At 41.0% G+C, this 13,953-nt stretch overlaps 2 protein-coding genes across 4 annotated transcripts; both read right to left on the reverse strand.

Annotated features, from left to right (window-relative positions):
- Positions 1-416: 416 nt before the first annotated feature.
- On the reverse strand, positions 417-2,902 carry cdca3 (cell division cycle associated 3). Its single transcript, XM_028424471.1, has 6 exons — positions 2,792-2,902; positions 2,076-2,227; positions 1,869-1,989; positions 899-1,774; positions 752-819; positions 417-662 (listed from the first exon to the last, which is right to left on the reverse strand). Exons 2-6 carry the CDS (start codon positions 2,205-2,207, stop codon positions 570-572), a joined length of 1,290 nt encoding a protein of 429 aa, XP_028280272.1. The 5' UTR covers positions 2,208-2,227; positions 2,792-2,902; the 3' UTR covers positions 417-569.
- A 493-nt stretch (positions 2,903-3,395) lies between these two features.
- On the reverse strand, positions 3,396-12,934 carry pex5 (peroxisomal biogenesis factor 5). 3 transcript variants are annotated; one of them, XM_028424417.1, is made up of 16 exons: positions 12,709-12,934; positions 10,924-11,080; positions 10,789-10,827; positions 10,525-10,642; positions 10,306-10,452; positions 10,039-10,123; positions 9,482-9,572; positions 9,082-9,204; positions 7,453-7,536; positions 6,791-6,910; positions 6,528-6,671; positions 6,360-6,430; positions 5,555-5,776; positions 5,287-5,452; positions 5,054-5,211; positions 4,319-4,565 (listed from the first exon to the last, which is right to left on the reverse strand). In XM_028424417.1, exons 2-16 carry the CDS (start codon positions 11,035-11,037, stop codon positions 4,319-4,321), a joined length of 1,929 nt encoding a protein of 642 aa, XP_028280218.1. In that variant the 5' UTR covers positions 11,038-11,080; positions 12,709-12,934. The 3 variants fall into 3 exon arrangements, with proteins under 3 accessions (XP_028280219.1, XP_028280221.1, XP_028280218.1); XM_028424418.1 differs by lacking the exon at positions 12,709-12,934 and having other exon boundaries at positions 3,396-4,565; positions 10,924-11,037; XM_028424420.1 differs by lacking the exons at positions 9,082-9,204; positions 12,709-12,934 and having other exon boundaries at positions 3,396-4,565; positions 10,924-11,037.
- Positions 12,935-13,953: the final 1,019 nt, after the last annotated feature.

Genomic DNA, 13,953 nt, shown 5'->3' on the forward strand with positions numbered 1-13,953 from the left:
ACTTATAAAATGGGTCCGATCTAATCGTAAAGCATGAAACTACAGCTGGGACAGACACAACTCAGTTCCAAATGAGGTGCTGGTACACCTGGTAATTATTAAAAAGAAATATGTCACTGAATTAAAAATAAATTATAATAACCAAAATAAGGTCACCATCTTTAAAGCTTTACTGAAGACTGAATAAAGCTGCCCTCACATTGAGAATAACCAACTTAATCCTTAGTCAACACAGTCTGTAAAACCTTGGGAGGAGTTCTAGACAACACCAGGTGTGTTTAAAACTTGCCAGCTTAGAATCCATTACAAAACCTGCCGTTTCAGCAAAGAAAAGAAGACTAAAAATGGACAATTTAGCTGTTTGGGAAGAACACACGCAAAAAGCCAAAGTAATTTTACAATCAATACAAATTCTGTACTTGCAAATAATTTTATTTATATTTACACAAATGGGAAACTGCAGCAGTTGAAGTGATATATATACAAAAAACCTGTTTGTGACAACTGTACACATAAAAGCCTGTTTTCAAGAAACATAAAAAGAGATGAATTCTGTACACAGCAGGGCCTCATCTGTTCTCCTTATCCAGAGACACTGCCAGCACTCTGCGGTCCATCTGTCCAAGCCTCTGTCTGTCTGGGGTGGACACCTTCAGCTTCACCTAGAGGGAAAAAAATGACCTTAACATTAGTTTGTGAAGGAGATTAACCAACATTAATCAGTTGAGCCAGAGTACAAACATTGCTGTACCTGAGAACGCTGCTCCCTGGGGGAGTTTGTCTTCTTAAGAATCTGCAGCGGGGAGCGGCCTTCAGTGCCTGCAGTTACAAAAAAAGAAAAACATTTAGCAACAAAATCCTGTAATTAATTACCAGATGGTTCAAACTTCTTAAACACCTTTCTGCTTCAGTTTTCCAGGCTGTCCTTTGTTTTCATTGGTCACGTTCTTGATGGCCACACGGACAGCGAGAGGAGAAGAGCCTCCTTTCCCAGCACGCCCCTGCACTCCTCTGGGTTTTGCTCCAGTGGCACCAAAACTTTTACCCAACCACTGAGGCTTGAACACCACCTGACTGGGGCTCTTTAAATCAAAGGTGGGGCAGCGGATTCCCTGGCAGACCTGTGTCTGCTCTAGGCTGGGGACTGCTGGTACCTCTGATGGAGATATTTTAATGAACTCTATGGGTTCTTCAGCTGATGGTAGTTTCTCTGCCTCCTCTGGCTGTTCAGGGGTCACCTCAGTGGTAGGACTAGACTGAACAGTGATTACAGGAAGGGCATAGGAGTGATCCACACCATCCTTTAGGGGCTCCACTCCCACACTTGGCTCCGGGGTTGTACTTTCACTGTGCACCTCAGCAAAGACGTGAGAGGCAGTCGCTCCCTCGTGGCATGTTATCAGACTCATGCTCAGTCTCTTGTGAAGAGGAGACTCTCTTGCTTCTTCAGCCTCCTCCAGGCTCAGATCTACCTCTGCTTGTATCTCTACCTCCACCTGTGGGTCCTCCAGAAGCACAAACGGGCTTGAGTCACCCGTGCTCTGCAGAGGGGGCAGCACAGGTGTGGCCAGGAGGTTTGCATGTTCAGCCAGCGAACCAAAGTTGCGGTACAGCTGAGGTGTCAGGAGGGGCTCCATGGAAGCTTGCTCTTCAGCCCCAAAGTCTTCCTCCTCCACTGCGTCAGTGAAGGGTTTTTGAGGACCCCCGAAGGCTTTGCCTTCAGCCTCATTGTGGAATAGCATGCCCAGGCGGCGAGCAAGGGACCCGACAGTTGCTGAAGGAACAAACGAGAGAAAAACACACATTAACTGAGATGTTGTTTTAAGCACAAATATCCAAGTGAAATTTAGGGTTTATGACATGAATACCTCTCATCACTTCTCTGACAGGGGTGCGGGCAATACCAATCGTAGGTGAGCGTGGATCACCAAGAACCACAGGACACTCGCTTTTCACTTCAGCAGATTTTTTGGACTCAAGCTCGCCAACCTGAGGAGAAGACACATTGACAAACTATCACTAAATGATTCACCACAGCTTATTGCTGTAGACAGTAAGCAAACCACACCACCCACCTGAATAGGTGTTCGATCAAAGCCAGCTGAGGGAGAGCGTGGGTCTATCAGATGAGCAACCCTGCTCTTTTTGGAGGCTGGCTCTGGTTTTGCTGCTGCGGACGTGGACGTCTTGCTCTCGCTAGATCCCATAGTGCTTCTTTTAATTTTATCTGGCACACAGAGAATAAAAGAATACAAATTTAATTTAATGCAAGCAGAGGGCATTCGTAAAAACAGCTAAACAGTACATTTAAATTACATCACAAAAGCTAGTGTGATTTTTATGTGTATGCAAAACGCAGTTATACCATCACAATGCATGCAAATAAAAAAATTAACAACAGAACATAACCCGCAAACCAAAGTGGTGTGATGCGGCTCACGCCTTTGTCTCGGTTAAATGCTGATCAATTAACACAAGATACATTCCGTTAACCTCATACACTGAGCACAACATCACATGACTTCAAGTTTAGCTAACCTGTACGAATTTACAGACGTTTCTACTCACCCGTGTGTGCTATAACTTAAAGCCACTTTAAAAACATAGCATCAGTCGTAAATTAACGGTTTGGCCATCAATGTTAGCTTAGCAAAGGTAAAGGCAGTTAGCATGAAGTTTCCCCGTTTCGTTCTTAATATCAGGTGAAGTACTAACACTGTTTATGAGTAAAAGAAGTTGAGCTTAAACACAGTTTACATTAAACAAGCGTGCCATATATCATCTTGCTTACCTTAACTGATACAAAGACAGTCGGTTTAAAGTTATGCGTTTTCTCCTTTCTATTATGCCACACTTGTGATAAACAGCAGACACACACGCCTTTTAAAACATTTAAATAGCGGGGTTGCGTACGTGCTATGTTCAAATGAGCCAATCAGCATTCGCTTCCGCTCTATATCCCGGACGCTGATTGGTTAAGAGAAATGCTTTCTGGAAATTGGGCGTGGTGTTCTTGTTGATAACACAATTTGAACGCTGGAGTGAATACAGGAGTTTGTTTTCACATTTAAAGTGATAAACAAGGTTTTTATTTATTTAATTTCAAATACATATATGTGTGTGTGTGTGTGTAATTTATATGTAATATATATATATATATATATTACACGCACACACATACATATTGTGTGTGTATATGTATATTTATTGTCGTTTGAAAAAACTAAAAAGATGTAAAGGACGTTAGCATTAGAAGTGCAAATGCTAACGCACTATACTTTCTACTGAAATATGAAGGCCAAGGTGATCTGTTAACAGATTAAATAGGTCTTTCTGTGTCTTATGCCACAATACAACTTTGCTCCACAACTAAGAAAAACAAAATCACTATCAGATGTTTGGAATCAAAGCTTTATTGCTGAATATTATATTAAACATTGCAGTCAGGATATAAGTAGCCTGAAAACAATTATAGTGCATCAATTATGTTACAATACACAGTATGGCATATAGCATTATTTTACAATGAAGCAAATTCTTTTACAAGAGCAATATGAAAAAGAGCAAGAGAAGTAGAAGCTCAGAGAAAACACTGACATAACAATTACATGATTTTATCAACATATGCAGGATTAATGCCCCGTCTGACCCCCAACACACAAACACACACCTTGTCTTAACAGTAACAGTCCTGCTGGTTGTCATTGTCATGGCAGAATAACGATTACTAAATAATTAAATAAAGTGTAAAAAAAGAAAAACCAAAAAAAAAAAACCCAAGAAACAAAGCTGCAGCACTTTTGACTTGTGTTTTTACTATGAACCAGCATGATCCTTCTCCCCAGAGCACTCTTCATAAAAGAAGAGCACTCTTTTTAATGTCACAACAATAGTGTACCTTTAACCGCACTGTAACCGCAGAGAGCACTGTCTGTTTATGATCACTATTTCAGATTTCAGATTTCAAGACTGGGAGAGCACAACAACAAATTTTCTGTGAATGAAACTGATGTAATTCAACCCAGTTCTACTCATCAACAAAGGAGGAAATACGAGGACCGTCGAACCTGTGAAATATATGTGACATGACTTGAATACTGCTGGCTTCTCTCCAGGTGGAGACTAATACTGCAATACCATAGAGAAGTCATTTAGACACACATCACCACATGATGATGTTGATGTCTAGCACAGTTCACAGTGTCTTCCTCTGTCATTTTTAACTGTCCCAGTTATTCCAACACTTCATTCAGTCACCCAAACATTTACCTCCAAGCAGAACACATTCACACTCGATAAGCTCTCCCCTGGCCAGTCCTCATTCAGTCCCACCTTCCACCTCTCTCTGGCAGAAATGGGCCAGCAACGCATCTAAGTCTCGCCGGTCAGCTGCAGCATACAGAGAACTCTCTCCCATCATGCTGAGAGCCATGCGCAGGGTGGACCAGATATTGTCAGACATCATAGTGGCAGCAGCTCCTCCAGGTCCCCTCGCAGCTCTTGCTCCATCACCTGCGGCCTGGCGCTGTAGAGATAAAGCTTCAAGGAAGTGCTCTACTGCCTCTCTGAGAATAAAGAAAGAAAGCAGGACAGGGTAGATTTATTAGGTTTTTTCTGCTGTAGGAGTGGTCCTGAAAAACTGTAGGACAGATGTTGGTTAAAATCAACATCTTGGTGACCTTCTAGCTAAACCTGGGATAAACAATAAATAACAACTATTCTTTAATAAAAGACAAAAATAGCAGCCTAGAAGCAAGACAAACAACAGTAAAAAAAATTGAAGGAAAAGTGAGAAATGGAAGTTCAGGTTTTGTTGGCTTATTACAACAAAGATGAGGTCTATTTACATTTAGGCAGCAAGCAGCCCCACTTCCTGGAGTGGAAAAAAAGAACCTAAACAGACTTCCAGTAGGTTACTGTGACAAAAACGGCACTCCAACCTAGGTGGGGGCATAACTGCCACCTAGTGGATGCAAAAACACCTGCATTCTATTGAGTTCTAAAATAAACCCTGGTCAATATTAGAACCTAATATTAAGTACTGCTCCCTCACCTGTGTGCTCCCAGGTTAACACAGCTGATTCCCAAATTATAGCGACTGCGGACAAAACCTGGCTGGAGTTCCAGAGCTCTCCTGTAGGCGGCTACCGCCTCCTCTGAGCGGCTTCCATTGGCCAGAGTGGCACCCAATTTATTCCACAGCAGGTAGTCCTGGCAGAAGAAAGAAGGGGCTATAAACAGACTCTGTGACCACATTAGGATCTAAACATTGGCTTCTGCACTAACCTGTGGAGTGACAGAAAGAGCAGCACTGAAACAGTCCACCGCTTTGTCATATTCTCCGCTGAGGTTGAAGAGGACTCCGAGTCCACACTGCAGCTGAGGGTCAACTTGAGAAGGGTCAGAGTTGGCTGCATGCAGGAAAAGGGTCTGAACATCAGTAAACAAAGATCTGTGCAGGAAAAAGCAGATGCAAGAAGCGGATCAGTGTCTTATTCTCTGAACTGAATGTTCTCTCTTTTTTAAAGCTGGAAACACTGTGAGATACACTCACTCTGGCAACAGTGATCCAAACCGCTCCCTCTCCTTCTCCCGATCTTTGGCGCCATCCTTTTGGCGTTCATGCTCATACTGCTCCCACACAGAGCGGTATTTTGGGTTGTGCTTCAGCCAATCTCGAAGCGTCTCACAGGCCTGCCTGTGCAGTGACTCGTTAGTGAAACTGACCGCCAACGCCATCAGGGCAGTTAGGTTGTCGTTTTTCAGCTCTATACACCTAAAGGAAGCAAAAGAGAGGAAAAAGGCCCTTAAAAATAATGATCACAAAGACAGGAAATATCACATAAGTGATTGTTCATTTTAAAATCAGAAATTTTTGTCTGAACAGCTGAAATTGGAAAAAAATGGTGACTACAGACACAAAAATCTAAGATGCCAAGTGCTACACACTAATATTAATAAGGCAACAAGATGGACTCCATCTGTAACAGACCTAATTGGCTGTCATTAACAATAATTCAAAATTTGTCACAGATCTCAGGAACAGTTTGAGGAGCTCATTATGAGAACTAATAAAAGTAAACCAGAACTAATTCTAATATAGAGTAAAGAGCCACAACCTTCAAGTTCAATCCCAAAAATGTCTAAACAGGTGGAGGACGACATAGAGGTGTCTAACTAGGTCAATAAACTCTGACAAACTAAAACAGAAACTTTTAGCTAACTGTCATGACATCAGAAAATGTCTATAGATGAATAAACACATATTCTTTCCGAATGCTACAAAGTGCAGTTTATTAATACATTAGTTTGGCACATGAAGTGAAGTGAGATTAGAATTTGCAATTAGGATTTCTGACCTGCGGAGGGCGCTGATGGCAGCAAATTCTTGCTCATTCTCTGCCTGACAGGTTCCCAGATACTGCCAAGCCTGGAATTGCACGAGAAAATATGCTCACACAGGACAGAATACTTTGCTTGTCTTTTGCTGGATAAATTTAAAAACTACAGAGATTTTAGGATCTCACCAGCTGGTTGTTGGATTCCTTTTGAACAGCACTTTCAAAGAATCGTACGGCACCAGGGATGTCTCCAGCCTCCATCCTCTTCACTCCCTCTGACAAAGGGTCTGGGTGGGATAAGTAGGGGTTGTCCTCTTCAAACTGATAACCCTGAGAGAAACATAAGGAAGATATGAAAGCTCAGAGTATTTTAAACAACACTGTCAGCTCCACAAATGTTCCTCAAACAGAAAAAAACTGATAGCATTTCTCAGAAGGTTGACAGGCACCTTGTCATAAGAAGTGCTGAGTAGCTGATCGAAGTCAGACAGCCAGGGATGGCTCTCCGCATCCCTCTTGGCCATCTCCTCCCACTCCTGCTGCAGCTTCTCCCAGAAATCCACATCACTCTGAGAAAATGACAGACAAACATTATTCCTTCACAGAGTCTCCTCACATATTTCATCCTGTATTAATGGGCGCATTTCACCTTTGCTTTTTTAAAGGAAAGAGTGTGTTAATGGTGTGCTGTGCCACAAGTGAGTCACAAGAGAAAGAGAGTCAGAGAACAGGATTGAGTTACTTTATAAAGGGCACCTTCATGTTAGTTTCCATTTTTTTTCAACTGCAGCCTATAAACATCTCATGGCTGCAATAGAAACATGACACCCAAGACATTTTTAGCCTTTTAGAGCATAATTTAAAGATGTAATTGACAAGGTACAAATTCTACCCATGCATCACTCAGTCCATGATGAATCAAAGATATCCTGGTAAATGATACTACCAAGTAACATAGTCACCGGCCTCCTTGCATCACTCTAAGATTTACTGACCCCCACTTTCCAGAAGTTTATTTACAAACTGTGACACAGCAAAAAAACAAAGCATTACAAGGCAAACTTGCAAAGCAATGTGAGGGAGGCTAATCACATTTTATTTATGGTCTCACCTCCACTGCAGCTTTGGCTTGTTGAAAATCTGGTCCTGATGTAGCGAACTCATCTACCCAGGCTTCAGCCGACTCTTCTGACACCTGAATAGCAATAAAGAGCAAAGCCAGTGGTTGACAGGTGTCTGCATTTGCTGTCTTACTGTCTTACTTTTAACAGAGCTGATGATGGAGAGATTCAAGAAGGAAAATACTGAGGGAAGAGAATGTAAAGGTACAGATGAAAGCAGAAGAAGACTCCTACTCTTTCCTTCATAAATCTTCCCCACTAGCTCCTGATTTAAAAAGTGCTCTATACAGAAGCCAAATACTGAAATACTAAATATGTATGTAGGACAGAATCTACTTACAGCACTTGTAGCAAAACTTCAATATAAGCAGCTGAAAAACAAAATCCCTATCGCTGACACGACCACAGAGGTCCTACCTGCCTGACGACTTTGGCCCACTGCTCTGCTTGTTTAGCTTTAACTTTTTCAATCTTCTCATTCCTCTCAGGGGGTTCCAAGGGAAGACTCCCTCCCCCTGTCTTCATCAGGAACTACAGTAGGAGGCGAGGTGGGTTGGTGGGGGAAATGGGACAATGTTTTGAGGAGGAGGTGGAAGCGGTTGGTTAGGAGGTTTTTTTGGAGGGGTGGAGTGGCGGATTAGGATCAATCAATAGAGTAACAGGAGAGGTAGATGAATGGTAGGTTGTTAATTAAGGGAATGGCAAGCCGAGAGTTCGAAAGGCAGGTCAAAAAATAGGAAAAGTACATGTCAAAGTTAGAGGGCCATGGAACATATGTTATATAATGCTAATATGTCATCAGCAAGACTGAGCCACACATATACAGTATAATATGGAAGCCCATTTCTGCCAGGATAAAAAATAAAAATATGATATATTTTATCAATAAATTACTGACAAAGTACCTGGTTACAAAGTATTAGAGCCACTGGAAAACTGATTTAAAGTCAAAACTATGAGAGATCAAAATGTTGTCATGGTGTATGATCAAAGAGATAAGATAATCCTTTATTAGTCTCCCACAGGGAAAATTCTCAAATAGGCAACTCTAATAAAACTCAAAATAAATGATGTAATTTACTTATATATTACTCATTTTTTGTTACCTACTATGCCATAATTCTGACATGCAGTGACTGTTTAACCTCATCTAACATGCCTTTTCTTTTCTTGGCAGATATGGTCTCCCATAGAATTGTGGTTTCTGGGGGCGGAAAGTTTTAAAATCCAAAATCTGGCATCAGACTTTTGATGCCTGAATTGAATGAAGCCAAAATAACCAAGCTGCAACTCCAGTAAAAGCAGAAGGAAAATTGAGTCAAGATGGAAATATAGTTGCAAACAAAACTGAATGCAAAAGAAGAGAAGCTGACAGTTGTACGAGTCTTCTCTTTGCAGAACAAATTCCTTTTTCAATGCTGTGCAGCCTTCAGATTCATATTACAGGGAGACCGGTGGCTGCTTTTGGTTACATTTGTGGAAAATGTTACACTGCATCAGATACTGGGGTAATGAGTCACTAGGCAAAGCCTATACTGTGCAAAAGTGAACCAATTCCCCCATGATCTTTTGTATCTCTGGTGGTAACATCCCCTCCTTCAGTGGGCAGTGACTCATACCTGGTTGAGGTTGGAGGCCCAGTTCTGAGCCTCCTCGGCCTTAGCTTTATCTGTGAGCTGTTTGTCTGTCCTGTTCTCCACTGTCACACTGCCCTCTCCAATTTGCCTAATGAATTGCAGAAACTACACAACAACAAAAAAAATGACAAAAAAAAGTGTCATTACTAACTGGTCAGGTTTTCACTAATACACTGCGATTTACTTCCAAAACATCTCCAAACTAAGACAATAAGCTTGAAAACTACAGTAAATTATCAGCACTACTTATGTCCCAAAGATCTATTCTACAAAGACTGTTAAAGAAAAAGAGAGAAGATATGGTGATAGTAAAGTGAAAATGAACGACATGTAGTACAAACAGAATCCAATGACTGTCAGAAAGACATACGGCAGAGCTCACCTCTGTGTTTTGTAATTTGGGGTCATCAACCTTTGCGACAAGTTCATTGGCTGTTTGCCTCAGCTCATCTCCTGGTTGATACTCCTTTGTCCTGTCAAATTCATAGCAGAAATATAAAGGGGTGGAAGAAGTTCTTCTGTTTTTATTTTGTCAGTGTAACGTCAGAAGGAAAAAAACTCAATGCAGGCTGAAGGCTGCTTGTGCTGTTGTCGTTTTGAGAGGTCTGTGTACTTTGTTGATGAAGGCCAATAACGCCATACATACAATTTTGCTTTCTGTTCAGGTGCATCTCACTGTCTATTCATCCTTCTATCATTAATAAGGCCAGACAAAGTTAACAATGAAGCTTCAATAGAACCTTTCACACCAACATTCCCAAGGTTTAGACTTGTGTTCAGATCTGCTGGCATGTGTGTGTTCTCATCCCCCGCATATTGCTCATCTGGGCTCCATTTTTATGGATTCTGCAGAATTAGTGATTTACACAAGCCTGCATGCTTTTCATCTGCATACTTTCAGTGCTTCCTCTGCCTGCGTCCCCCATTCCCTGCTCTCACCATTCATTCTCTGCGTCCCCCAGGTCCCCAAGCCACAACTTCTCCTCAGACTGCTCCAGATATTCCTCTGCCCAGCGTCCAGGATCTGGAGCAGAGCAAGTGAAAAAAAAACATTATAAAAAAGACAACAGGAAGGTTCTGCCCTGGGCATGATCACTCTGATGTCAGTCAAAACTGATGACATGAGAAAGGAAGATGAGTCCAGAAGGCTGGATTGCACATTAAATGAAGCATGTGTTTCCAGAGGAGAACATTATAACAAGCTACCTGCTGCCTCAGCAATAAATTCTTTTGTCCAATCAGCATCTGCTGCATCACCAAGAGCGATGAGCCCCGGTGTGGAGGCAGAGTCGGAACCTGAGAGGAACTCAGCTGCCCAGTCACCGGAGAGAGCCAACGCAGCCACATCTGGAGCTAAGACAAGGAAATATGAGTTAAACATTTCTGCAGAGAATTAAAAAAGACTGGAATCTGTGAAATGAGTACCTCTCTGTGGGGCTTGTCTGTAGCTCTGTTGGTCAATCTGCTGCATTTCCTCCAACAGCTGGCCCATGTCAAATGTGTGCGGCGGTCGCGGTGGTGCCTGAAGGAACTCATTCACCAGCTGGAGCCAAAAAACACGTTATTACATGTAAGAGTGACTATTTCCACACTTTATAGAGGGGCTAAACATTTTATTTTGAATTGACTAATATATAGTATTACAGGAAACACAACAGACTAAGAAATGAAACAGAAATGTGGACTGACCTCTTCCTCAGTTGCAATTTCAATGGGAGAGGGAGGAATCTGACAATAAAGACAATAAAGGGAAAATGTGACAGAGCCTGTAAAATACAGACTTTGCAATTCTGAACTACTAATGGACCGGAACATATCACTCACAGTAGGTGTTGTACGGTGCCGCCATGCTCCCCCTTCTTTCGTCATGTGACTGGTCAACTTCATGAGAGGATTGGCTCCCCCACATTCTGCCTCTACCAACTCCCGCATCGCCATGGCAACAAAAGGATGAGGCAAACCCAATCAGTCTACCTGAAAACTGAGAAGTAAAAGAATAGATGCATTACTCTGACCAGAACCCTGTTAAAGCACAGCACTGTAATACTGGGATGAATTCAAAAAGATTCAAAAGATTAGGTGCAAAGTACAAGGTCTACTGTCCAGAGATCAGATCCTCTGCAAACAGAATAAGTAAGAAAAATTCTATCTAAATGAAAAGTTTTTTGCTATTTTTCCACACAAAATGTATTTGAAATAGAGTTTTCAGCTGACAGGCCAAACAAGGTGAAAACCTGAAAGTTTCCACTCTCCCCAAATAGCCTCATGTCACATTAACCAAGTCAAGCTCCATCTGCTGCTCTGTGTCTTCTTCTGGCTTTTGGTGAACCATTAATAACATGGATATGATGGCCCAGCAGGCACATGCCCTCACTACATATTTCACTTGGCTCAACTAAATAGGGTTTTTTTTTAACTGCAATACAGCTTTTACAATGAGGAAAATGTGTAGTTACCTAAGAGCATATCAAAATGTTGTGTACTAAACACTGATCATTTTGAAAGGCTTATTTTTTAATGAGATGTTTACAGACTTACATAAAAACATCTGACAATTAAATATGTTTATCCTCATAAATGCATACATGTATTTAACTGGGTTAAATATCAAAGACAGTTGTACAGTCACAGTTCACAGTCCTTATTCTAAAAGCTTCATAATAATATAAGATTGTACCTGTTAAGCCCTCACTCATGACATCCTCACTCTGATATTCCAAATGCAGAAAAATAATAAAGGATACAATACATCATAATACTGTTCTCGCTGTTAAATGCAAACCCTGAAAATAATCATAATATAGCTGCACTGCTCTTGTCGCTGACCTATATCCTAAGTCATTATGAACAGCTGACAAACTGTCACACAGGCTGGCCTACTCAACTCCTCTAACCTCCCTGGAGGGGTAGTTATTATATCCATAATGAACTGTCAGGAATAGAAATTTAATTCCCTCTTTGTACGCCACTCAGTTGGACTGCAGCTGCGTTCACACTCTACAGGTGGACTGTCCACTGCGCTTTTGGCTGAGGTTGTAGGTTTAAGGATCTTGTATTCATACAGATTCAAACAGCTTCTGTATTATGATTAGGATCAAAGTAAGAGGATTAGGCAAAGATATTAATACACACTCTATCACTAACAGGCCATCGTGACACCTGTTTATTTACCACAGCCTTGCTGGTTACCTGTAATATGGAAGAAGTTCACGTTTTGATGACACATATTCTACTATTACTGCTAGATTTAATGAAACTGCTTAACTGCACAGACCTAAAATGAGCCCACTGTCAGTTTCAATGAATGATACAGTCACTGACACTGACACTGGAACAGTAGTGCTACACGAAGCTAACTGTAGCCTTAGCAAGAGACAGCAACATTAGCGTAGTGGATGTTACTGTGTTTTCTTTATGTAGCTGTTCATATAAAAGCGAGTCAAACTGAGAGGATATTAAAAATTACGGTCCTTTCAGCTCTGAAAAATACCTACTGTAGCTAGCGTTAGCTAACCAGCTAGCGACTGTAGGGCCAGTGCAGAGATCATTCCTGCAGTGTGAACCCAGAGAACAAGCATGAATAGACGAGTAGCATGATGTTCATCTCACCGCCGACAGCTGCTGCTGTAGCCCGACGACAGTCCCTCCTCTCCGGGCTGTCTGTCTGAATGTCCTTTCCGTCTCCTACTTTAAAAACCGTATCAGGAAGAACCTCCCGGTAAACGCCAGGAACCAGCTGCTGTGTGCTAGAAGCGCTCCGCTTTTATTTACCTTCCTCCTCCATGACCCACAAAACCCTTCACCGAGAGCTTGGAGTGTCTCGCAACCATAGGCTCGTAGCGTCACGCTGCCTACGTATTCCTCAAGCGCTTTACGTAAAGAGATGTCCGTGCTGGCTATAGACCAAAAGTAGTGCCAAAAGAGAAAAACAGCGTAATGAAATGGACGTTTACGTAAAATTATTTCGCGCAGGAGAGCAAAGTCCAAAAGCATAGTTTAGGTGCAAAAACAGGTAGACACTCTGAAAATATGATAATAGGACTGATAATCATAATAGGACCCGTTTTAAATTTAATTTAATTTAATTTAATTTATTCATCAATATAGACCACATCAATATAATAAACATTTACTATTAAAATTTTTATTAAAATTTAAAATTTCTACATTTACAATGGAAACAATGTAAATTGTGTAAACAATAGAAAAACATATGACTTCTGAAATTAGGTAAGCTTAAATGTGATCAGATATAAAATATATAATATATATTAATAATATATAATAGATATAAAAATATATTTTATCTAAAGACTTAAAGACCAGCTGTATATGTAGAAACATGTACATATTTTTCACTAACCTGCCATATAAAATAGATGGAAAACATGCACAATTTAAGCTTACCCTCACTCTTAATGCACCGTTCTTATATGTTTAAAATTGGTGCTTAGATAGAAGAAAACATGTTGTTAATTAGAAATGTGATCCTCCAACCTCACATTTGATGTGTGACTACGTCTAAAATATAACATCATTACTGAAGAAAAGCTCTCCACTGGAGACGTCATATAGTGTTTTTATTATGAATTTTGTAATGTTTTCTGACAGTTCTCAATAACAATTAGTCAGCATAATCCATGTCATCATTGTATCAATAATTACAGGTAATGTTTGAATAGTAACATAGTAATAATATAAGTCATTAATCAATGCAATGTTTATTCCTTCTGAACATCACACTCAAAAACAACAGGCTTTATTTACTGACAGCTTTAGCACTGCACATTGATAGGCTACACAGACAGACAGCAAGAGACACAGAGGAGGGGTGAGGGACAGGTGAAGGAAAAC

This window comes from Parambassis ranga, chromosome 16 (assembly GCF_900634625.1).
Source record: "Parambassis ranga chromosome 16, fParRan2.1, whole genome shotgun sequence".
Classification (NCBI taxonomy): Eukaryota; Metazoa; Chordata; class Actinopteri; family Ambassidae; genus Parambassis; species Parambassis ranga.